This window comes from Petaurus breviceps, unplaced genomic scaffold (genome assembly GCF_028583685.1).
Source record: "Petaurus breviceps papuanus isolate PSGF00001 unplaced genomic scaffold, PetGlider_PUasm1.0 186, whole genome shotgun sequence".
In the NCBI taxonomy this organism is placed as follows: Eukaryota; Metazoa; Chordata; class Mammalia; order Diprotodontia; family Petauridae; genus Petaurus; species Petaurus breviceps.
This window is the reverse complement of record NW_027185798.1, coordinates 23,783,027-23,808,787: the sequence shown is the minus strand read 5'-3', so window position 1 is coordinate 23,808,787 and position 25,761 is coordinate 23,783,027. Positions and strand designations below refer to the sequence as shown.

The 25,761-nt window shown below is 45.5% G+C and overlaps 1 protein-coding gene and 1 pseudogene across 11 annotated transcripts in view; both read right to left on the bottom strand.

Annotated features, from left to right (window-relative positions):
- NF1 (neurofibromin 1) overlaps positions 1 to 25,761 on the bottom strand; it is a 252,402-nt gene that overhangs the window by 117,484 nt on the left and 109,157 nt on the right. For 9 of the 11 annotated variants that reach the window (XM_069089859.1, XM_069089863.1, XM_069089862.1 and 6 more), the window contains exons 17-29: positions 24,582 to 24,743; positions 19,413 to 19,659; positions 18,863 to 18,936; positions 18,065 to 18,148; positions 16,638 to 17,078; positions 15,875 to 16,014; positions 15,052 to 15,174; positions 14,488 to 14,571; positions 13,391 to 13,507; positions 10,304 to 10,485; positions 9,995 to 10,206; positions 4,371 to 4,532; positions 4,120 to 4,223 (exon numbers count right to left, since the gene is read on the bottom strand). In XM_069089859.1, the coding sequence (XP_068945960.1) occupies positions 4,120 to 4,223; positions 4,371 to 4,532; positions 9,995 to 10,206; positions 10,304 to 10,485; positions 13,391 to 13,507; positions 14,488 to 14,571; positions 15,052 to 15,174; positions 15,875 to 16,014; positions 16,638 to 17,078; positions 18,065 to 18,148; positions 18,863 to 18,936; positions 19,413 to 19,659; positions 24,582 to 24,743 (2,132 nt within the window). The remainder of the gene's footprint in view (positions 1 to 4,119; positions 4,224 to 4,370; positions 4,533 to 9,994; positions 10,207 to 10,303; positions 10,486 to 13,390; positions 13,508 to 14,487; positions 14,572 to 15,051; positions 15,175 to 15,874; positions 16,015 to 16,637; positions 17,079 to 18,064; positions 18,149 to 18,862; positions 18,937 to 19,412; positions 19,660 to 24,581; positions 24,744 to 25,761) is intronic. The other 2 variants (XM_069089860.1, XM_069089868.1) reach the window with 2 other exon arrangements.
- LOC138162567 (E3 ubiquitin-protein ligase ARIH2 pseudogene) lies at positions 1,223 to 3,518 on the bottom strand (annotated as a pseudogene).

The window sequence follows — 25,761 nt, the reverse complement described above, 5'->3', positions numbered from 1 at the left end:
CCTTGTTCCTTAAAATACGGAGAGAGAACAAGAAAACAATGACCAGCACAGGACCCCGCAGGACAGGACGTGAGTCACTGGCACTCCACTGTCCTGTGAGCTAGCAGACTCTCACCTCCTTCTCCCAGTGTATCCGTGAGTGCTCGTCACTGCCGGCTCAACAGAAGTTTCCCACCATCTGAGAGCTTTTTCTGTCTATCTCGTTCCATGTTCTGATGCTCACAGAAGCCCAGGCACCCTATGCCCCTGCCCCAGTCTGAGATGCTCCTTGCCGCATGCCCACCAACACCCCAGGGCAGGAAGAAAAGGTACTGTCTGCTCCTCACTTCCTCCCCGTTTCCAGATTCTCGCTGCCACAACTCAGCCAACTCAGTAACCTCACCTGTTTCTGGGATTCACATCACTAGTCTATATAACTGGGTCCTTGGGATCATTCTTTCTTTCTCAAAGAATTCCCTGGACCAGGGTATTTCAATACACAAAGTGATGCCCCCTGAAATGCCTTGCTCCTCAATTCACCAGCACATCTCCCAAGAATGGTATCTTTATTCTGCCTCTGACCTGGAACTTTCAAATTCCTCTCTCTGATCATATTTCCCCACACTCTGAGCTTTCCTTGTCAATCACTGCTGCCCTGGCTTCACCTTCCTCCCTTCACACTCTTGACTCTTTTTTTTTTTAAGGGTTCTGTGTTATTATAGGGTTTTTTGTTTTGTTTTGTATAATTCTACAACCTTTGAAAATTACAGAAGTTGTAATGATCTAATACTATTAATAGCCATTCAGAAAAACTTTCCCTCCCTCCCAACAATCCAGGAGAAATTTTAAAAGTGGCCTAAAGAAACCAATTCCATATGGCCTCTACTCTGGCACAAACAAAGTGGATGAGAAGAAAACTGAATGTGACTAAGATGGGAGAGCTTGGAGGAGCTGGGCGTTGTTCTTGGTCTGAGCTCTCTTGGGGCCATGCCCATCCCATGCAATGATGCTGCTGGATGCCTTGTTTTCTCAATGCTCTTTCCCCTTTCACCCCATATCCTCCTGTGGCCTGACTTCTGTGTCAGAGGCTTCCTCCGAGGCTTAGCTACGCGCAGCTGATTGTCCAAGGCTCCTCTGTCACAGCTCTCTGCTTGTACCACCTTCCAAGAGCGATTCTTGATTTCTGTCTCCAGCGGGGCCTGCTGATTCTCAACCAGCTTCTTGCTAGGTGCGGATTGTGTTCAATACGCACATGGACACATGTGCTGCACAGTACAACGATCTTGGCTAGGAGCTTAGCAGCATTTTGCAGGTCCTGCCAGTCAATCCCAGTCCCCAAATACTTCATCACTCTTTCCTCTATCTTCTCATGAATTCGCTGCTACGTCTGTGACTCTAGCTGTAGGCTCTATTTTTTTTTTTGTTGCCTTTTTTGGAGGGCAATTTTGGGGTTAAGTAACTTGCCCAAGGTTACGCGGCTAGTATTTTTTTGTGGGTGTTAAGTGTCTCAGGCTGGAACCGAACTCGGGTCCTCCCGACTCCAGGGCCAGTGCTTTATTCACTGCGCCACCTAGCCGCCCCTCTAGCTGTAGGCTCTTACTGTGATTCTCCCACCTCTCAAAGTAGAACAAGTCCTTGTTAAGGGCCTCCCTCGCCTGCTCTGCTGACTCTGGTTTACAGCACCAGGAATTTCTCTGTACTGACTGCACTCGCAGTACTCACTTCCATGGGTCTTCCAGTCTCCTGGACACATCCAAGAGGAGTCATGTTTACACTTAGAACACTGCATGTGCTACAACCTCCATTCTTCTCAGTACAGATATTGCCCTTGGGACAATCTTCAGGGGAGTTTGCCATTTCAGAATCGCTCTGAGACATTTCTGGATTGTGGCGCAGTCCATAGGGGTGTGATACATCTGATGACACTTGAAACAGAACAGCTCGTTGCATCGATTACACTGTGCCTGGATCACCAGGGGCAGTCTGCACCGGGACAAGCAGGAGCCGATAATGGCTCTCCACATAGTCCCTGAAGAGGTAGCGCCCGTCTTTGTCTTTCAACTCCTCTCTAGGCAGCAAAGGAAATATCAAATCCTCTGGCATTCTGAGAAGGCAGTCCTGAGCCAGACAGACAGGAGACGCCAACTCCCACACCATCTTTTACCAGCAGCATACAATTCTGCTCTCAACGGCATCAGCAAAACTGGTGCTGACAAGCCAAAGAGCAAATCTTCCTTTCCAACAAACTGCGTGCGCACTGCAGTGATGGGAGGAATGTACCGTGACATGTTTCCATGGACTGGGCTGAACTGGGGCCTCCACTAACTGCTGAGCAGACGTGGACTCGTGTCTCTCCAGTATCTCTGAGCCCCGGCAGAGGAAACCACCTAAGACAAGCTTAGCCACTGAACGAGACCGCGTTAACATGGTGGCCCAACTGGCCATGCTCTCCTCATCCTCTTCCTCATTTTCCTCCTCACAATGTGGGTCACAGTCGTCTTCATTGCTGTCAGAGCCCTGGCTATTCATGTCCACAGACATTTGAATGTTCTGGCAAGCTGCAGGGCGGGAAAACAAGTTTCTCTTTTCCCCTCCCCCAGCTTTACTTCTGTCTCAAAGGCAGTAGGTCTTTCTGCCTTCAGAACACACTATACCGTATGATTTCCATCTGGCACCAGGGGCCCCTCGGCCAATGTGCTGGGCCAGGCCTGCCCAGGGAGGGGCAGGGGACTGGGAGGAAGGGAGCGGCAGTGCGGGGAGCAGTGCCGACGTGGCTTCCCACACTCCGGCCTCTTTATGTGATCATTTCAACTACCCCAAATTCTTGCTCCCTGGTCCTCACCGCTTGTGCCTTACCAAACCCTGATCACAGGGAACTCCCACTATTTTCTCTGTTCCTAATCCAATGCTGAACATTACAAGAAAAAGACAGGCAAATGTGCTGAATGGGCCCACTACAAATACATGCCATCTAATCTTAACTGGGACTCTCAATAACACAAAATAAGGCTTTCATTTGTCTCTGGTTAACTCTCTAACACACCCCAGGTAGCATCTGTTGTTCTCTTTCTTCCAACACTCAATCCTAGTCTCTCCTTCTCAGCCAAAGAGCTCGTCTTCTTCTTCTGGAGAAGTCACCCCTTCTCCCTTGCTCTGGACCTCAAGGCCCGCCCCCAGCTTCACACCGTTCTCCATCCTCTCCCACTCTCAGAGGCAGAGGCGGCCTTCTCGTCACCAAAGCCTCTGGCCATACCCCCATACCCCCCATGTCTTCTGGGAGCCTGCCCCTTGATCCTTTTCTAGTTCCTACAAACCTGAAGGCTCTCCCCCAATCCTTAAACACCCTTCACCTGACACTCTCTCCCTTTACACGTTTATCCTCAAGCTTTCCTTCCTTCTTGCTCCTAGAAGAGTGTACTAACTGCCTTTCTTCCCCTTTCACCAGCTTCCTAACTTCTGTCATCAGAGTTCATGCCTCACTGCTTTCCTGAAATGTCCCTCTTCCTGGTGAGATATGACTGTTCTGCCCAGTGCAAAGGCTTCTTCACAGGGCTCACGTGACCACTCTTCTCTGCAGAGCTGCCACTGTGAACCAGCCACAGGCATTTTGCCCCAGGCCCTGCCTTCTCCCTAGTGCCTGGTGCTGCTCCCATCTTGGGGCTCCTGCTCCCTGTAGAGATGTGCCTTTCCTCCCCCTGCCAATCAAGTGCCGGGTCTGCTCCAGTCTGAGTCCATCCATTCCTCCACCGCCCTCTCACTTTGGCACCAGAGCCTCTTGACAGATCTCCCAATGGTGGTCCCTTCCTCTTCTGATCCAAGCCCAACTTGCCCAAATGCCCTCCTTGTCTGCAGCATGACATGCAGAGCCCTTCTAGCTATCACCTGACCCACCTGTCTTCTCCAGTTTTGCTTCCTGTCACTGCCCATTTGGGCTGCTCCATAAGCCTGGCATCCCAACTTCTCTCTCCACTTTTTATAAGGGCAGAGCCCCATGTGCGGAGGGCCCTGCACTGACATGGCTGGTGCTTCCCCTCAGTAGAGTCCCACCTCCAGCGGTGCCTTAGGCATGGTGGGCGATCAGGGAATACCTGTGGAGTTAGGACAACTTTAAGAGGAACGGATCACTAGCTCATCACCGACCTGGTGGGATCGACTTCAAAGCTGACATGCTGCCATTCTGAGGATGTGATCACAAATCGGAGTAAAGGCTCCAGAAGCTTCTGCAGGTAGGTAGCACCATAGACCTACAGAGAAAGATAAGCAGAGGCCAGTGATTGTGCTGAACCAGAGGCAGCTGGGGAGCGGTCAACCGTGCCCCTTTCCTCCCCGAGCAGGGGCGCTTTAGCTGTGCAGATAATTTAGGGCAAAGGGAGATGAGAGAGGACACCCACCTTAAAACAGAAGGTCATGATTTTACTGGCCAGGCTGTTCCCTCTGAAAAGTGTCTGCATGGAGTCGGCCAGCTCCACTTCCTTAGAGAACATGTTCCAAAGCAGCTGGTAGAGTAAGTGTCGGGAATCAAAGAGAGTGACGAGGACTCGAGCGAGCTCGTCCTGAAGAGGATTGTTAAAAAAGGAGAATAACCAATGGAGTTTCCTGAAAAGGAGATTGAGGCAGCAACATTCCCTCACCTTTCAGGCTTGCTGCAGGTCGCCCTAAAGTCTGTGCTCACTCCTTAAAATGCTCATTGTCAACAGGCCAAATGCAAAGAAAGATGAAGGTTCCAAAGTCCCGTCAAAAGCCAAATTCTAATCCCATTAAGTTGTGAGCCCCAGCAAAATGTCTAGAACACAGTAGGTGGTTAATAAATGCTTACTGACTGAATTGTTGACTATGGGCAGAGATAACAGTTGAAAACAACAGACTTCATTCACAAGTAGAGCCATAGTTCAGAAGAGATAGGGAAATGGGTGTGGTGGGGCCCACCTGTAATCTCCACTACTGGGGGAAGGCTAAGGCTGCTGGATCACTTGAGTTACAGGGCTCTGAGCTAAAGTAGGGCTAAAGCCAAACAGGTATGTGCTGTATCTGGCACAAATATGGTGACTGGGGAGGGGGTGGGCAGAAGGAGGGAAGGGGTGGGGCAAGAGGGAGGAAAGAATGAAGAGAAGGGAAGGAAGGAAGGAAGGAAGGAAGGAAGGAGAGAGGAAGGGAGGGAGGGAGGGGGGGAAGGAAGGAAGGAAGGAAGGAAGGAAGGAGGGAGGGAAGGATAGAGGGAGGGGGGGAGGGAGGGGAAAGAGGTAAGGAGGGAGGAAGGAAGGAAGGAAGGAAGGAAGGAAGGAAGGAAGGAAGGAAGGAAGGAAGGAAGGAAGGCCTTAATAAAAATAGGACCTAAGAGAACAAAAGAGATCTATATCTATTGTGGAAGAGGAATAGAAACATAAGAGAAATAAAACAATAATGCCTATTTCTGGGGAAATCAGAACATGGACTGAGAATAAGCTAGATCCAGATAGAAAGGCAACACTGGCTTAGAATATAAACTGATACAGGGTAGACAATGAATTTCTAATCCAACAAGAGATAGCACCAATTACAAAAGATAAAAAAGGTAAATTTTTATCATGTGAAATTAAAAGCTTCAGCAAACAAAATTAAAACATGATAAGAGAAGCGGTTGATTGGGGAAGACAATCAAATATTGCTGATAAGTATTTAATATGCAAGAGCTATAGACAATTAACAGAAATATATATTGAGACCAAAAGTCATTACCTAATAGAAAGCTGCTCAAAGGATGTGAACAATCAGTTCTCAAAAGAACACAAACTATTAACAATGATATGAAAGAATGCTTGAAATCACCAATAAGAGAAATGCAAACCAAAACAACAGGGAGGTTTCATCTTACACTTGGCAAATTGGAAAAACGTGTCAAAACATGTAAAAAGGCAATGTATGGGGGTACTGTGGAAAGACAGGCAAACTGATGCATTGTTGAGAGAGCTGTGAATTGGTTCAATTTTGGAAAGCAATTTGGAATCATGCTAAGAAAGTGAACCTAGTACATCTTTGAACCCAGAGATTTCATTGTTTGGCAAAGAGGTGACTAACAGTAAGAAGGGCCCCAAAGACACCAAAATTATCCCTAACAGAACTCTTTTTTGATAGCAAAGAACTGAAAACAAGCAGTGGCTCCAAGGGAGGGGCCCCACAAATGCTCTGGAAGATGACTATTTGTTGTAAGAAACAGCAAGCGTGATGACTGGAGAAGTGCAGCAAGGACTTGGTGTAACGGTGCCAAGACAAAACAGCAAAGTCAGGAAAGTGATGCCTGCACTGACAAGCACCAGCAGGCCAGGGAGAGTGAACATTGTGGAAGCACTCACCACACCAGCTGGGCCCAGAGCGGGGAGGGAAGGCCCAAGGAGGCCATCCTGCCCCTGGTTCTTTGTAGCTGGGGGAGGGGGGGCGGGAGGAGCCACAGGTGTGGAACACTACAGGGGGTACAGATTTGGGGGGAGGGGGGAAGGAAAATGGGTTAATGTATTTTATTACTGATTTTTGTTTTCTCTTACTCCTCTTTTTTAAAAAAATTCTTATAAGGGATGGTTCTCTGGGATGAGGAGGGAGATATGGGGAGAAATCTAAGGGATGCAAAAGCAAAAACTATCAATAATAACATTTTAAAATAATAAAAACCCTTGTCAGTCTGGTGGGGGTAGGGATGGAGGTGGAAGACCAGAAGCAGTGGTGTCACAGAAACTTCAAGCAGAGAAAGAGAAAACAAGTCTGGATTTGGTTTCCCCAAATCCTCCTATGGGGACAGTGGCAGAATGAAGGCTAGAGGGGTCCCAAGTGGTCTCATCCAATTCCTTCGTTTTACCAAGGAGGAAACAAAGGCTCCAGAGGGGAAGTAACTTGCCTCAGCTTACACAAATACTAAGGTGCAAAGGCAGGATTTGAACCCAGGTCTCCCAACTCCACATGCAATACTTCTATCAGGCCATGCTGTCTCCCTCTGTATATCAGAAGGAGAAGAGCTGACCAAAGTTCTAGAGTGAACTCCTTTGTCCTTGACTCTCTCCTGCACAGCAGTGAGGCCGCATTCCCTGGGTGTCCCCTCAAGGCACGACGGAGGGATAGGTGGCTGCTGGTGACACAAGGAAGGCTGACACCCCAGCCAGGAGCACAGGGAGACTGAAGCTCAAGGCATCCAAAAGAAGAACAAGACATCAAACACTTGTGAGAGATCATGGCCATGATAATGATCCAGGAAGCAAATGGATCCAGAAAAGATTAGCACCTGGCCATCTGCACACGTCTCCTATCTCATCTACCAAAACTGAGGCCGGCCAAAGGGCCGAGTGCTCGGAGAAGGCAGGAAAGGAGAACGAGACAAACCACCTTCTATAGAAAGCAGACAGAAATCAGTAGAGAATGCAGTGTGGCTGTGTTTGGCTGTGCTGAAGGAGGCAGGAGGAACATGGAAAAGGAAGAGAGACAGGAGAGGGCCTGGAAATAAAGTGGGTGGTCAGTGATTAGGGAACAGCTAACACACTCAAGTGTGGGGAGGTATTCCTGTGTGATAAGAAAGGAGGAGGAGGGCTGGTGAGAAGCCTGGGGGTAGACTTGTCTGCACTGCTGTGAGCCTGGCTGCCTGGTGGAGTGCCAAGCTCCTCCCTGCCCACGGGACACCTCCCCCCCAGCTTTCCTCAGCACTAGGTGGTAAGCTCCCTGAAGGCAGGAGCTGCTCTCATTTTTCTTATTAGCAGTGCAGCACTCAGAAGAATGGCTGGCACACAGAAGATGCGTTATAAATGCTTCCTGAACAAAATACCCAGGGACTACAGTATGAACACACGGACTGTAATATAAGCCAAAAAAACTCTGGAGTAAAACTGAATGCTGAGCCACTGTAATGATAAACGTTGGCTCCAGAGAAGAGATGAGGCAGAACATGGCATCTTTAGGTAGAGACCAAGGGTGTGAAATAGCGCCTCCATGCGGAGATCACGTAGTCACTGTATCTGTGGGCTCTGATTCACTGGCTTTCTTTGTTAGAATGTGCTCCATTGGTAGCAAGAGTTGAGGTGGTTTATATACAGACAGGAAAACAAATAAATTCATTTAAAAATCTTAAGAGCTGGATGGAGGAAAACACTATCAGCTACCACTGAACGAGGTGTCTCCCATGCACATCCAGAATTATGTAAGATTCCTGAAAGAACAAAGGAGCAAGTGTAACCTTGAAAAGGCCGTGCTGCCAAGAGGGGTGTGATGGGACTAGAAAAAGGCCTAAGCAGTGAAGGGCCCCAGTTCTCCAGGGGCAGTCAGACATTGTCAAGAGACTGGAATGAAGCCCCTCAGCAGGCAGGGCAAGGAGGGAGGCGCAGGGCTGGAAGGGAGCACAAAGCAGCAACAACCGGCGCACATCGAAGGTATCACAGGTCACCAGCGTGGCAGACAGCTCTTGGCTTCACTCCACACAAGTGGCTGGATTACACCTGGTTAAAGGTGACTTATGAAGATGAGAAGCAGTGAGGGACAGGAAGAAGGGAGGGTCGCAGAACCCAGCCAGTCTGCCTTTGCTATGTTCTCAGGGAAAGACTCAACTCAAAACGCCAGATTTTGCAGAAGGGGGAGAAGTAGGAAAAGAACAAGGTCAGTGAGCAAGGTCCGAGGTGTTGCAGCATTTTGCTATAGACCCTACATTATCAATTACATTCTGACTAGCTGACCAGGCCTAAAATGCTAATTCTGTGCTCTAATATGGAAGCAAGTACGACTTGACAAACAATTCAGCTGTTAACAGAAGGCATTTTATAAGGTTCAGATTCTGAAATACCTCTTCCCCTATCATCTCCCCTCCCCCCCTCCCAAAAAACCCCACACATCTGAATAGAAAGGAAACTTCAGGCAGGCATTCAACAGACTGAGCGACACTTTTATGGTGCAACAGAATTTGTACAGTTTATCACATGATGTCTTTGAAGTACCTCATAAATTTTCCCAAAGCAGTTAAAAGAAATTTCTTCTTTTAAGTACAGGCAGCAGCCTAGTTATCATGAACAACAAAATTCAACACAACACTGAAAAACAATTTCCTACAATAAAGAAAATCTAGGTTTCCTATGACTTTAGCACTTTTTGAATCATGCAAATTACCAGGAGTTGTGTTGACTTCAGATATATAATGAAAGAAATCCTAAGTAGTTACATTAGTCTTCAAAATAACCAATCATGAATTAATCTCATGGCTCAAAAGGACTGCAAACCTTCATGCCTTTCCCCATCTTCTAAACTAAGTAAAATCGAATCATCTGCTCTAGGCAAGAAGTGTTCCCTCTTTCCTAAAGACTGCCAGGAAGAAAGGCATGATGGGATTGGAACTTGAGCAGACCCAAGTGTAAAAATATGACACTTTCATCTTAGAAACAACTTAGTGATTATAATAAAATTATGTCAGCTCAGAGACAGGGCTGTGAGGTGCGACTCGAAATCCTGTTCTTACAGCTGCCTCCTGCCAGCATGGAGGCAGACACCTCCTGGGTAAGCTCAGGTCAGTCCTGTCTGTGGGGCAGATTTGTAAAGGGGCTGACAATGAACTGTGGTTTTCTGCCTCAGGACACTGAGGGAAGCACATACAACAGGTGGAGGCATTTTCTGGCCACAGTAACTCAAAAAGTTTCTACTAAGTCACAGGGAAGGGGAAATCTGTGTAGGGTGGAATATCTACCCCAATGCAATCAGAGGTCACTGAAATATGCTTCTGAAAGTTATCTCAAAGAAACTCTCTTTGAAATTAGAGGAAGCAGAAAATCCCCAATTATATAAACTCTGGTTAAAAAAAAATAAGAAAATGCTTTATGACCCTAAATTTAAACCAGTTGATTAGATACAAAGGGGACTGAAGGGTAATAATGGAAACAGTACCGTGTTTCTCGTCTCAGACCTGCCACTGTCTACCTATATAAACTGAGACTTGTGGCCTCAATTTCCCAAGAGGGCCGGGCTAGATGATCTCAGGAGGCCCTTCAGTTTGGAAATTCTTTAAGCCTACCAATGAACTTACCCACTGAGAACAAGGAACCACATTGGCCAGAGCCATGGCTATGGGGAGCTCTCCTTGATCACCCATCATTGTGACCAACTCAACGAGTCTCTCAAATCGATCGGCTAACACGGTTTCTGCAAGCGTATCAAACTCTGTGCCTTGTTGAAGGATTTTTGTGAGGACTTCCATGAACGTGGCTCTTGTCTGAAGATCTTTGTGATAACCCAATCCTAGCACAGTAAAAGCAGCACAAACTTAACTAAAGCATGCTCAGTAACGTCACTTCTCCTCCTCTCACACGCCTGTTTTTGCTTCTAGCTGCCTTACCTATGGAGTGCATAAGGCCACTGTCTACGTTAGCATTGAGCAAGTTGGACATTGCCAGCACGGTGCAGTGCCTCAGCGAGGCCAGCCTTCGGGACATGCCGCGCTTCCTGCCCCCGATCTGCGCGTTTTCTTCTTCGACCTCACTGCAGTCATTGAGAAGGTTCATAAATAGTGTGAAATACCTGAAAAAGAGAAGACCAATCCTTAGACAAGAAAACCTGGATGAGGGAGACTGCAACCGACAGACAGAATCAGTCACCTCTCCTCCCAAATGGAGGCATGAGTGGCTAACGGCCTGAAGAAGAATCCCTGCCTTCCTTCAAACCCAACTAAAAGGCCACCACCTCCTCTGCTGCCAGTGATTTCCCCGTCTTTCTACTCTGCAAACAGTAGGTGTGTACCCACTGAAGTGCGTGTTCACTATTCCAGGAGAACGTAATCTCCCTGAGAGCAAGGAGCACGTTTTTACTTCTCCTTTGCATGCCCAGGACTTAGCATGATGCTAAAATACTTAGCACAGGGAGCCAAAATGGCAGAGTAAAAGCAGGGACTTGCATGAGCTTGCCCCCAAACCCCTCCAAATGCCTGTAAAAAATGACTCTAAACAAATTCTAGAGCTCCAAACCCACAAAATGACTGAGTGAAACATCTCCAGCCCAAGACAGCCTGGAAGGCCGACGGGAAGGGCATATTGGACCGGGCTGGAAGCAGAGAGCAGTCCAGTGTGAGCCTCACTGGCACAGATGGGGCCAGAGCAGGTCTCAGGGACTGAACTGCTGGCACCTGTGGTGATTTCCAGACTTCTCACCCCACAAACGCCGAGAACAGCATGGAAGGTCTGTGGGAGAACTCTGCGGAACCTCAGTGAAAGAGGAGCGCGAAGTCTGGGCCCCACCCCAGGGTGGCAGGGGTGGCAGCAGCAGTAGCAGCTGCTTCCAGAGCTCTTGGCCCACAGGCAATGGGTGATCTAGTGGCTGATACAAAACCCCAGAAGCCTGGGATAGAGTACCCACCCCCACCCCCACCCCCACCAAAAGCAGAGTTCTGCCTTGACAGGGAGTTAGAAAGTCAAGTATTTGGCTGGGAACATGAGTAAACAGCATAAAAAAATCAGACCATAAAATCTTACTTTGGTGACAAAGAAGATCAAAACATAAAACCAGAAGAAAACAACAAAGTCAAAGCTCCTACATCAAAAGCCTCCAAGAAAAATAGGAGTTGATCAAAGGTCAGAAAAGAGCTCAAAAAGGAGTTTGAAAATCAAGTAAGAGAAGCAAAGGAAAAACTGAGAAGAGAAATGAGAGTGATGCAAGAAAATCATGAAAAACGAGTCAACATTACTAAAGGAGACCCAAAAAAATACTGAAGAAAATAACACCTTAAAAAATAGACTAACCCAAAGGGCAAAAGAGGTCCAAAAAGCCAATGAGGAGAATGCCTTAAAAAGCAAAACTGACCAAATTAAAAGGAGGTCCAAAAGGTCACTGAAGAAAACAATTCCTTCAAAATTAGAATGCAGCAAATGGAAGCTAATGACTTTATAAAATACTTAGCATGTATAAAGCCCTTAATTGTTTATTGGTTAATTAATTACTCATCTAAAATTGTGTTATCCTGAATAGTATTTTGTTCTGACATAATAAAACACACTATCTGAACACCAAATGAAGAGATTTTTATTAAAAGACTAAATTCTCTTCTGATATTAAAAATGGTACATTTTAGAAGTAAAATGATTATAATGTGGAGCTATTCACCCATCTAATAAGGTAATATTCACTTTAGAGCATCAAGCATTTTTCTAAAGTGTCAAAAGTTGGCATACTGGCTATAACCCTTTATATTTTCAGTCATGATACCAAAAACATTCTTGTTTGCAGATACTGTGACTGCCTCAAACTCAAGAACACAACAGTATCTCATCAACAAAACCTTCGACAGTTCATGAGATCACCCTAGCAATTCATGTAGGAAAGACAAAATGGATGAAACTATGTCTAATGCTCAGACTAGGGCATGCAGTTGGGCCAATAGCCAAGCAAGTTATGAGAGAGACAATCAAGACAGACAGTAAGCTGGGCCCAGAATGGAATAGGAAAAAAGAGTAATAAGCTAGACTGCATCTGGAAAGTTGTAAGATGTTTTCAAAGCTCCCTCACTCTAACACATAAATGCACATTTTAGACAAAAATGTTCTCCCAATGATCTAGTGAAATTCTGAATCTCAACACCACAATCCCCCCTAAAAATCAAGCTGCAGAAGAGTCAGGGGCAACTGAGAGACCCATAGTGGGTATATGATAGGTTCCAAATTATTTCCAACAATTACCTGTATTAGAGGCAGGAAAACGAAGTGGGAAAAGTACAGTAATTGAATGGCCATAAAGACTGGAGTTTAAATCCTGCTCAGATCCACAAAATACTCTCCTCAGCTGTGGACCCATGGGCAAATCAATTAGCTTCTTTGGCTCTCAGGCAAGTTTCTGAGACTTCTCTACTAGCTATATCCAGGCTGCAAGCTACTCCAGAGTATCCCCCAATGAAATCAGAGATTCCTGGCACACTGACTGTAGCTGAGAAACCTCATAAAGGTTATAACTGAAAACACACAATTGAGGAAGGAGGGGAGCCAGGGGTACAGAAAGAAGGTGGGATCATAGTTAGAAGGACCAGGACCCACGAAAAAGGAAAGAACTAAAGGAAGGGCTCCAACCCTCCAGCCTGTGAGGGGCCCTCCATGAAGGACCTTGGGAGAACACAGACAAGGCTGCACAGGACTAGAAGGTAGAAGCCGACTGAAAGTCACCTATGGACAATCAAGAATTCACTGATGAGAACAGAGGACAGAGGTAGGAGGAAGCAGGCAGCTACTGCCTAACTCAAAGGCAAAGTTTTACTCACATTCATAGAATGTTTCAAGAGACAGCAATATTTTATTAACTACAAAAAAGCCAAACCCTACTTCATGTTATGGCTTTGATTTCAGTGGGCTGCCATCTTGTCACCCTTACTTTGTTGCTCTCAGTCTAAGGGAGAGTGTGGTTCTTTGTGGCTCTGAATTTTACGTATAAAAAGACTAAAACTTACTTAAGAAACAGCTGTGATTTGGCTTCCATCAATTCCACCCCATCTCCTTCCTCGGGCTGCAAAGGGAGGCCAGCGAGCAATGATACCACTGCTTCCATGCTTGCCTGGTCCAAATCTCTGGGGAGAAAGCAGCAGAGAAAGTGAAAGCCTTTAGGCTGATCTAGGCCTTCATAACCAAAGCAACTCTAAACAGCAATACCACTAAACAAATTACTAACTAACATGCATCAGTATGGACTGATCATGGATTTGGTTTGTAGTATCCAAAACAGGGGGGAAAAAAGATGAATTTTAAATGGAAAGAACATTTTTAGAAAGTACATTACTGGGGCAGCTAGGTGGTACAGTGAATAGAACACCAGCCCTGGAGTCAGAGGACCTGAGTTCAAATCCAGCCTCGGACACTTACACACTAGCTGTGTGATCTTGGGCAAGTCACTTAACCCCAACTGCCTTGCCTTCCTCTCTCCAAAAAAAAAAACTACATTACTTTGAGTGACCACTTCCTAAAATCAAATTGTACAAGTGTATAGCACCAGGGCCCAATAAAGTTTAGAAATCTATGGGATGCACATGAAAATTAAAATGTCACCACTAAGCTCTTTGAATTTTTGAAGGAAATTTTTTCAGATTGTCATGTGGGCTGCGCACCTGGTTTCCATAACCATTTTTCACGTGAGAGAAGCATAAGGACTTTAAATTAAACAAAACAGAGGAAACAATTTCTTCTACAGGATGCAAAAGCATGAAGAGAACGAGAACGTCTCTGTTCACCATCTTATAACACAAACACTACATTTAAAATTACATTCTCTGCTGAGACGCTCAATGAAAAAATAAATGGAACTTAAGACTTAAAATTCTTATAGAGAACAAATGGGGCACCACACAGCCAGCGTTTCTAACAGGCTAAAAGAAGACCCTCTTGAATAATCGAAGCATTAACGAGTGTTGGGAAACAAGTGGAGGGAGATTCCGAGCTTCCAAATGCCCAGACACAAGAAGTGTAAGATTCAAAACAAACCTTCCCAAGGACACAGCGTTTACAGAACTAACGTCCCATGATACATTACGGAAAAGTCTGCACGCATCTTTACCTAGTTAGACATTTCACATCTTCATCTGCTGTTTGGTTAGATGTTCCCATGACCCAATCTGTCAGATATTCTACCATCTTATTCCTGTAACAGAAAAATGAAAGCAAGCAGATTTTATAAAAAGAAAATCTACATAGCATTTTTCACTTTTTATAAGCAGAGATTATTTAGCAAAAATAATCCCCCAACTGGGATTTCAGGACAACTTCAGAAAAAAATACTGCCACCACTCTCAGAAGGGAAACAAAGACATTCTTAATCAAGGGGCCTCAATATTAAGGAAGGTGAAACAAAGGAAGAGAGGAAGAGAAGGAGAAAGGGAAATATATGTATGTATATAGGTTGTAATCACCAAAATGACAGTTCTAGAGTTTAGAAAGTGCAGACAGTTTAAAGTGCTCTGAACTCTGGATTATTTAAAAGAAGGACAGAAGCAGATGTGTAAGAGGATCAGGAACTCTGCTTTTCAGGACAATCTCTAAGATGGTACCATGGTACTGATTTCTTTCCATGGGTTTCCACATGATTCTACTGGGAGATGGGCATATTGCCAGTTTGACTTACCTAAATTTCATCTCCTGGCAAAATGAAAGGTCATCTCTCCTCTCCATCATTACTTGAACCAGCTGGCAGAGTTTAGTCTTGATCTGAATTGCCTGTACCAAATTCCCAAACACTCTAACATATCTGCACAGATATGGGAACATTAAAAATAGTCAATGTTAACACATACACACTCTTGGCAAGACTCTACTCTAAAGGCTTTAATGCAAAGATAATTCTACTGAGAAAGAGCTTAGGAAATTATGTTCTATGGTTATTTTAACAGGGCATACACATGATTCCTTCTCATCACCATATGTAATGCTCCTTGTGTTCAAGAACACAACTTAGGAACGAGTTTTTACAAGAATGGCTTTTGGGGACACATGGTATCTGTGATGACTGACTTTGATAGACTGGGCTCCCTCCTCTCAGCAATGCAAGGTTAGAAAACAACTCCGAAAGCCTCATGATGGAAAGGGCTATCTATCCACATCCAGAGAAAGAATTACGGAGTCTGAGTGCAGATGGAAGCACACTACGTGCTCCTCTCTCTTTTGTGTTTTCCTTTTGTTCCTTCTTTCTCGTTGTTCACGCCATTGGTTATAATCCTTCTTTACAACTTGACTAATGTTTAATGTGAAGGTATATGTAGAACCGATATAGGATTGCATACCACCATGAGGAGGGGGCAAGGGAGGAGAGGGAAGGGGAGAAAACATGGAACTCAAGGGATTGTGGAACTGAAGGTTGTAAACTAAAAGTAAATAAATAAATTTTTTAAAAAAGAGACAGACTGGCCTTTGGGGTGACTGATGATCAAGGATCCGATTAGACCACTCACCTGACCAGATTTAACATCATTGTTTCAATGCTAGCTTGTCCCATGTGCTCAGAACTTCCCTCAGCATGATTATCAAGCAAGTTCTTCATTATGGCTATGGTCTGTTCCACAAACTGGGTGTTGGTGTCCGTCAATAAAACCTGTGCAAACAACAGCAGCATTCTCCAATGTAAGATCACTGAAGGAAATGGCACTGGCTGGTCCAGGGTGCTAAAGCTATCTATGGAAAACTACATACATAGATGAAAAGTTTCACAAGAAAGAGCAGACTTTGTCTTATAGTTAACAGGTTCCTCTCTGCATTCCTTTTTCTAGGAGATTCTGTAGCTTTTTAGATAAGATAATCTGTGCCTATTCACAACATTCATATAAGTTCCCATTAATAAAATCTATGTGTGGAAGGAAGGGAGGGAAGGAAGGAGGGAAGGAGGGAGGAAGGAAGGAAGGATTTATCAATTGCCTACAGGCACTGCACTAAGTGCTTTGAAAATGTTAATTACATCTTCACACCAGCCTTGTAAGGTAGGTGTGTTTATTTTTCCTCATTTTACAACTGAGGAAAAAAGAAAGATGTGTTAAATGACTTGCCCAAGGTCACACAGGTGAAAAGTATCTGACACTGGACCTGAAGTCAGGTCTTCCTGACTCCAGACCGAGTGCTCTAGCCACTGTACCATCTAGCTAGCTGAAGGCCCAAATGGACTAATACCAATCAAGTTATTCTTCAAGGGATGGGAAGAAAAGAGGAAGCAGGAAAATTTACCTGTCCTTGAGGATCAAAAAACTTGCTGATGGTACTTTTCAATTTGTTAAACAGCATTGGATAGAGGGCAGGACTCAATTCGAGACCAAGCAGATCCTTGACATTGCTCCTTATCTGCAGGCCCACTTTCTCGTGGTTACACACCATCAAGGAGAGCAGCCGATCCATGAATTTGCTGACGGGTGTCTCGGCGTTCCCATCCGTGGACACCATGGAGATGAGAGAGCCCTTGCGCTCACTGATTGGACCCATTGGGGGGCTGTAGGTGGCAAAGCCGGCATTGCTGCGGTGCTGCAGGCACACCCCTCCGAGGGCACAGAGAAACCCAGTCATGTTGATCCACTCTTGGAGCGAGTCGGTGTCGCACAGGTCGATGGAGCCACCTCCACTGACATGAGACATTCTCCTCTTGACGATGGTCTTATGAAGACTTTCAGCAACCTAAGGCACAAGGTGCACAAAGAATGGCTTCCTCTCCCACATGCCCCTGCCTGACAATGTCCTGCTTACCTAATCTGACTGTGCCACATTTCACCGTCTTTACAAAACACTTTCTGGCTGAAGGTGATCCAGGCAGACTCAGACACGTGCTAAGGTCACGTTCCTTTGCCACACGAGCATGACTTTTTCTGATAGTCCCAATTAGGTAGAAAATAGAAACAATGATCACAGAAGGGCCATCTGAGTTTCCCAGTAATATGAAAAAAATTTTTTTTAAATTAAAATATGAGGACCAGCAAGAGTTAGAGAATGTATTCAAGTACACTGACTCCTATCTATACTTGAGGAAATATCTCTGGCAGAATAAATGACATTCTGACTAAGTTTTAATAGGGCTTTTTCATTTACAACAGTCATTCGTTATATCCAAAAAAAAACCACTGATCACTAAGAAAACCAGTCAAGCACAACCTGACATGCAGTGGCATGTGACAGCGCAGACCACTTCTCTACCACAGAGAGAGAGAAGTGCTTTATCATCTCCCCACAGGTCAAGGTAGGGTAGAAAATAAAAACACCCAACTAACTTACTGGACCTCCTACCAAGTATCTAAATGGGAAGTTTGGAGTTTAATTAATTTTATACGTCCCTGCTGACCCCTCTAGGGATGTGCTAACGAGCAGAGCAACCATGAACCAGGAGATCTGCAGGAGGAGGTGGCAATTCCTTTGTTGTGTCATGGACCCTTTGGGGAAGCCTGGTAAAGAAGCCTATGCAATCTGTCTAATCTGAGAATGTTGCTAAAGGAAATCATACAATTACCAAAATATTTTAAGAAACAAGTTTGTGAACTGTAGGTTAAGAATCCTTGACCCAGAAGACTGATCAAGAGACTGGCCAGTTCTTAAGCCAGCCACAAACACCAGATGGTAACAGGCCAACGGCGTGATGGGGATGGGTGAGATGAGCTGCTCCATCGCCTTACCTGGCCATCTTCAATTTTGGCTTTTGGATAATTGAGGATTAATTTTGTAGCTTGCTCCCATTTTGCATAAGTATCTTCCCAAGCCTAGAACAAAGGACAGATGCTGTTAAGTGAAAGGGCCATGTGATGAGTGGCGAACCTTGCAGTAGCATTAACTCCATCTAAGCATCGAGGCAAAAAGTGCTTCTTACAGGCACAGTCACGTTTCCTTGGCTTTCAGGAACATTCCAGATTTCAAGAAGAGGCACACTTTAACAAGGTTTTGCTGAGAGGAAAATCTTTTGTTGAAACACATGTCTCAATTTTAGGTTCAGAAACAATGTTCACTCTAACTATACAAAGCACTGTCCTGGGCTCCAAAGAGGAACAGGAGAAGGATCAAATCCCAACTCTCACCCTTAGGGACATGCACACAGACAATTAAGAGAAAAGAGGCCAGAACGGTACCAAGTGATCAGAGAGCCAGTACAAAACAGTCCAGCTAGGGAAAATAAGGAGAGGGCTCATGAGGGAGGAGGCATTGAGGAGCGGAGGGCAGGGAATGAACAAAGGTCTACAGGCACCACGCAGGGAACAGGCTCACAGCACAGGAAGGAGTCTAGTCTGGCTAGAGGGCACGACTGCCAGCTGGAATAAGGAGGTGCCGATAACATGATCGTGTCCAGGCCACCAGAAAGTGCACGTAGACTTCACTGCCTGCCTCCGTTTGGGCTGCTTTGGTTTTTTTGATGGGAGAGGCAGAGAAGCAGGCTGATGACAAGCCAGCCGGGACCCATGTCAGGCGCAGCCCATGCCTACCTCAGTGTTGCCTGCCGTTGGGTGTTCAATGCGCCGCAGCAGTGCCATCACTCTCTTCTGAAGAGCGGCCCTTCCTAAACAAGGAGGACACAAATCAATGGTCTCCGTGACCGCCACTGGGTGGGGGTCAGCAGGGAATCCCCAAGCCTGCCCAGGCCCACCTAGAGATGCTCAAAGCTAGGTGAAGCCCCACAGATCATGCTGAATACAGAGGAGCTGAGACGGCCCCTTCCCTCGCTTACAGGGCGTTTACCTTGGCCCAGATGATCTCATTCCCTCCCCAATACTCAGGGATGCCATGCCAGCATGCTGAGGAGACAGGCCTGGGGAACTACACTGAATGACTGTGGCTGTCTACACAAATTGTGCAGCAAACGCACATGAAATGTGAGCAGAGCCTCCCCTGGAGCCTTTACAGCAGAACGTGAGCTCTGTGAGGCCGTCAGAACTTAGGGCTGCGTGTTTTTCCCCTTGGGAGAAGCGAGAAGGGATGACGATGGTGGAAGCCATTTGTGTGGAAGGAGGCCCAGCGTTCTGGAGCCACAATTACCTGTAGACATCATGTTGCTGACAGACGCAAACTCCATGAAGGTGTTATAGTTAGGCAAGAAATGGTGCACTGAGATCTCATCGATGCCACACCTGATATCAGCCTCCTCACAGAGGTGTCGGAAGCAGGACATGGCCACGAGCACAGCTTCAATGTCGGGACTCCACAGAAACATGTACAGAGCGACCTCGAGCTTAGTCTGGGCCTGGCGGCACACTGGCGTCCCGCTGGACCCTATCGCACCATCCTTGGGGGAGACAGATGTTTGCATTTGGTCATCTTCCTAAGAAGGCCCAAAATGCAAAATGTGTACCTGGGCTACCCTGTGCACTCAAGCCTAAGACTTTCCCCCTTTATCTACAACAGAGAACTTTGATTGCGCTGAAGTGACCTGGGGGAGAGGAGCACAAGCCCAACTACCAAGCAGGTGACTCCAGCAGATTTCAAATGAAGAGTCATCACAGGGATTTACTGGTTAAAATCAGAGCCTTCTGGGGTGGCTAGGTGGTGCAGTGAATAGAGCACTGGAATCAGGAGGACCTGAGTTCAAATCTGGTCTCAGACACTTGACACACTTACTAGCCGTGTGACTTTGGGTGAGTCACTTAACCCCAATTGCCCTCCAAAAAAAAAAAATCAGAGCCTTCACTGGGCAGAAGAGGGTTAAGAGGAATAGGGGATTCAGGTTAAGAGGAAAAATATCAGAGGCAGTTACTGCACAAGACCAGCATTCCCACAAACCCACACACACACTCTCCATATATATACATATATACACACATACATGACTTCTAGATTATATATATGTAACACAATGCATAGAAACTCAATAAAAGCATTATTGGCCAAAAACAAACAAAAATTTACAATATGCAGAGAATAGCTAACATAACTTTTCTCCCCATAATTTAGTTTTTAAAATTAGTTATGTAAAATCTTTAATGTAGAAAAATTAAAAATTTTCCTGAAGTCTTGATCTATTTTTGCTTATTAGCTTATTTTTGCTTATTTTTTACTAAAAAAAAAAATTCTGAACAGCTGATACTATTAAATATTGATCCGGCTCAATTATGTTTTGAAGTGCAACAAATCAAGCTAGATATTATAGGGAATACAGAAATGATGAAGACAGCCCCCTTCTCTCAAGAGGATTATAATCTACCAGAGAACAAAGACTGTGACATAATGAAATATGTGATTAGTCTCTGTTTGCAGTATAAGGTTGTGGCTCAGGGAGGACTTCATGGAGGAAGCACCATTTGAGCTGGTCCAGAAAGGTGATGAAAAGTGGAAGAGACAAGGAGGGCTGGGAGCAGGAAAGGCTGTAGGAAGTCCTTCCTGGGACACCTTTGGGGGACAGGGAAGAATCTGGGCTGACAGGAACAAAGGATGAAGGGGGAAGAGTGGGAGATAAGCCTGGAAGGCTGATGCCAGATCATGAGGTCCAATGCCTCCATAGCAAGTACTTAAATAAACTGCTTGTTTACAGCCTGACAGGAGGAACTCAAATGGCAAACTAAGGCATCTGTCCCTTTACCCTGAAGACAGTGGCAAGCCATTGAAGGTTTTTGAACAGGTGAGTGAAAAAAAGCAGAGCTCCGCTCTAGGATGATGACTCTGCCAGCAGGACGCCAAAATGGCCAGGAAGGAAGAGTCAGGAAGCAGCTGAAATTGTCCCAGAAAAAGTGAAGAAGTCTCTGAACTGGGGTGATCGTGGAAATGGAAATAAGGGGATGGGGGGCATCAACATTACAGAAAAAGAAGTAACCAGATTTCATAACTAAATAAGGAGAAAAAACATGAGGTTTGGGGCTTCTCTAGCAAGTCACTGGCAGCACTAAGAGAAAGGACAGGGCTAGGAGTGGGAGAGAGGGGAGAGGAGGAGAGGAGAGAGGGTAGGAAGGGGAGGAGGATGTTTTGAACAGGTTAGGGGACACAGAGGCTAAAGTAATAGCAAGGTGGAAGCTGTTGTGGCAGATGGGAGCAATAACGGGAAGTAGACAGTAAGAGATAACCAGGGACAAGGTTGTAAAATGTCCACATAAAAGAGGAACAAAAAAGAAATTATTTTCTAGATCTATGCAGAGGGAGAGAGTTCATGACAAAACAAGCAACAGAGAGGATCACAGAAAATAAATCTGGCAATTCTGATGATATAAAATGTGAAGGTTTTGCACAACAAATGAAATGCAGTTTAATTAGAAGTCAAATGGATGAATGACCAAAAAGTCCCTCTATCACTTTCTGTGATCAAGGCATGACGTCCATTTAAAGAACTGGTTCAAATTTATACAAGTAAAGCCTGTCCCCCCATTTCCAAATGGCCAAAGGATATAAAAAACCAATTCAGTTAGAATTAAGAGAAGCACAAAGGGGGGGGGGGGCGGGGCTTTGCAGTAAGCTTCTCTGACAAAGGTCTCGTTTTTAAGGAGAAAGAAACACAAGTGAATAGAGCACTGGCCCTGGAGTCAGGAGGACCTGACTTCAAATCCGGCCTCAGACGCTTGATACACTTACTAGCCGTGTGACTTTGGGCAAGTCACAACCCCAATTGCCCTCCAAAAAGCAAAAAAAAAAAAGAACGCACTGCTGCTGGGCCTGTCGAATGGACTAGTCATTCTGGAAAGCAATTTACTTGCAATTCAGTCCAAAAAGTTATTAACCTGTATATGCCTTCAGACCCAGCTCTCCCCCTACTAGGGCTGCATGCCAGAGACCACGCATGAAAATGCAAACAGTTACGGTTCATCATAGCCCCAAATTAAGAGCTACTGGGGACTGGCCAAACAACGAGCACTACATGAATATCATGGAATATTGTTGTGCCATAAGAAATTATAAAACAGGCAGCTTCAGGGGAAACCAGGAAGACTTCTATGAACTGATGCAGAATAAAACACTCACAAGGAGAACAATGGATACAACGGTAAACAGTATCAGCCACTCTGAAAGACATTAGTTGTCTGATGGATGTGAAGGTAAAACATGAATCTAGAGGACTGAGGAGGAAATGCATCGCCCACCTCACAGCGGAGAGGCAATGGACAGAATGCGGAGAAAGACCGGCATTTCTGGGCATGGCCAAAGTGGACATTTGTTTTCCTACAGTTAAAAAAAAAGAAAAAACTGTATATTTGTTATGAGGATCAATATTGTCAGGTAACTAGGCAGTACTAAGTATACTGGACTCAGAAAGCCTGAGTTCAAATCTAGCCTCATCACTCATGAGTTGGGTGACCTGGGGCACTTAACATTTGTCAGTGTCAGTTTCCTCATCCATAAAATGAGGATAATAACAGCACCTATCTACCAAGGTTATTGGGAAAGTAAAATGATCAGTATTTGTAATGAATTTTATAAACATTAGAGCACAATATAAATGATAGCTGTTATTATTACTGTTACAATGATATTGTTCAATTAAAAGAGGGAGCTATAGAGAGTGCTTATACAAATGAAATAATTTTTAAAATTTAAAATGCCTCTGAGTGGTCCAAGCATTCTGGATTTCAGTTTGCGCTTATGTAAGAAAGAGACTAAAACTGTCCATCCCATTCAACCCTGTGAGTCTTCCTGTTGGCATATATCCCAAAGCAGTCGAATGCAGAAACAGCCTTGATGTCGACCAAGATATTCACAGTATCAGTCAGCCAACAAGCATTTATTAAACACTCTTTGGGGGAAAAACAAAAAGGGACCTAGCAATTGGAGAATGGAAGAAAAAACCGTGGTCCGTCAATATGACAGATTATGATTCAATTGTTTTAAAATCAAGGCTCCAGAGACATGAGAAGATTTATATCAAGAGCTTCTAACCAAGGATCTGCAGTTTTTAAAAATGCTTTGATAATTATGGACTTCGCTTCCTTTGTCATCATATGTGTTTTAGGGGTCCTTAGGCTACACAAGACTGTCCAGCAGGCTCAGGACAGGAAGGAAGGTTAAAACTCCCTGACTGAGAGGAACTGATCTGGGATGTAATAAGCAGAAACCAGAGAATGATGGAGGGCAAAATGATGAAAATACAACCAACCATGAATGGCCTTATGGGTAAATGAAGATCATGAAAAGAAAGCTGAATTCTGACTATAATATGAGAGATGACAAAAGTGATTCCCTCCCTCCTGGGGCAGGGGGTGGGGTTGTTGCCAGGGCAGAGTGCAGTACAGAGAGCACCAGGCCTGACCTTGGAATCAGATGCTCTGCTTACTTGTCCTGACTTGACACAAGGAAAGGTTTGGGTCTGTAGGAGTATGGATGGAAAATGTTTGCTATAAAGATGAAAGGCATCAAGAAGATATATAAAAATGAAATGAAATCACCGAAATGTTACAAGGACACCTATCTGGCCAAGGGAGGAGAGACAAGTGCGCACATGTGCACGCACATGCACACACACATGCACATGCGCACGCGCTCACGCATACACACACGCACACATATGTGTGTGCACTCACACACATGCACATACACACGTGCATGCACACGCACTTACACATGTACACACACACCCCTTAAGATAAATATTTTAAGAGTAGCAGAGGAAATGGAGGATAAGCCAGTGTAATGTCAGAGGAGGCAAGGGGAAAGAGAACCCTAACGCAAGGGTGGATGATCATGTCAGATGCTGTAAACAGGGAAAAGAAGGGGGGGGGGGGGCAAATGACTAAAAAAGACTCTCGAGGGCAGAGGGAGGGGAAGCAGCAGAAAGCCCCAGCTGCTCTTCTGAGAAGGATAGTGGTAAAAGAAAGAAGTGAGAAGGGTAGGTAGAAGAAAGAGGTCAGTTCTGTGGGCAGTTTTCTTTGTAGAGACACATACAGCTAAGAACCACGGGGTTCCTGGAGTACTTTTGGCAACCTGGGTCAATTGGACCACTTTTATACTTGGCTCTTATTTCCACAGGAAAAGTTTCAAGACAATTCCCACACACAGGTCACAGGGAGAAGTGCTGAAAGGCTGAATGGTGGACAATGACATGGCCCGCCAGTGCCCCAAACGGGATGTCTCATTCAGTCCTGCCAAAGGCATCATTCTGTGCATTTTACAGATAAAGAAATGAGTGGCCCAAGGTCACTAAGCTAGGAAGAGTGAGACTCCCACTCCAGCAGTCTTCCCATGGTCATTTCAGGTAAGTTACTCTACATGATTACAGTAAAACTGGAGGCTTACCATCGAGGAGTTTCCTTTGACTTTCCTGAGAGGTGGTCCTGGAGCACAGGTGCGCATAAACTCTTCATGGTCTAGAGGGATATGACTGGTACCTCCACCAGAGGAGACATCATACCCTACCCCATAAAGGTAGAGGAAATGGGAAGAACTCCTATCTGACTGCTAGAGAGAAAGAAGAACATGAGTGCCACCACAGCTGAGGGGCGAAGGAAGGGGGTGCTCCGGGATCCCTACGCGAAAACGTGATCCATGCTGATGCCTGAGAAATGTGAGGCGCGCTCCATGGAAACCCAGCAGGGAAGCAATTGGAGCATTCCTATGAAAGAATACTCCAAAGGCCTAAGAAGAGAAATGCAAATTAAAACACCTCACACCCAATCAGGCGGACAGAGATGCCAAGAGTTGGGAATGATGGTAACTCCTCCCACGGCTGGGGGAAGAGGCGCCCTAATGCACTCAGATCTGCCCATCCAGGCTGGATAACAGTGGGATCACTGACCTGCATATATGCCCTGTGACCCAGCAACCATCTGTGGGCATATCCCCCAAAATAACAAAGACAAACGGAAAGTTTCTACATAGAGCAATACTTTGTGTGATAGTAAAAGCCTGCGGGAAAACCGAATGGCCATCAACTAGGAAATGACTGAACAAACTGGGATGTGAATGCAACAGATATTATGGCACTCTAGCATACGAGAGAGATGAAGAACTGAAGAAAACGCTAAGATCTTGTATGGACTGAGAACCAGGAGCAGAACTGACATGGACCCCATCAGTGGGAAGAAGGAAAAGCAACACTGAAAACTGGCCAGCACCCACTGATCCCCTAACTCGTCTTGGTTTCAGAGGGACATCAGGGAGACGACCTCCCCTCCTGCTGGCAGAGGTGGTGGACGACAGGTTCAGAGTGAAGCACGTGCCATCAGACAGGTTGTGAGGAAGAGGGAGGCAAACTGTCCAAAATGCATGAATAAAACTTTCAGAACTGAGCTGAGAAGAGCCCTAAGCCACCCAAGTCAGCCAGAAAGAGCCACCTGAAATTGCTAGAGCCCGTCAGGATGAGCACGTTCTTGTCTCTGGGTAGCTGCGCCCTATCCGCTCATCTGGTCCTGGCCCTTCTTGCTATTTAAAAGGACACAGCCCCTGGGCACATTGCAAGGACACAGCCCCTGGGCAC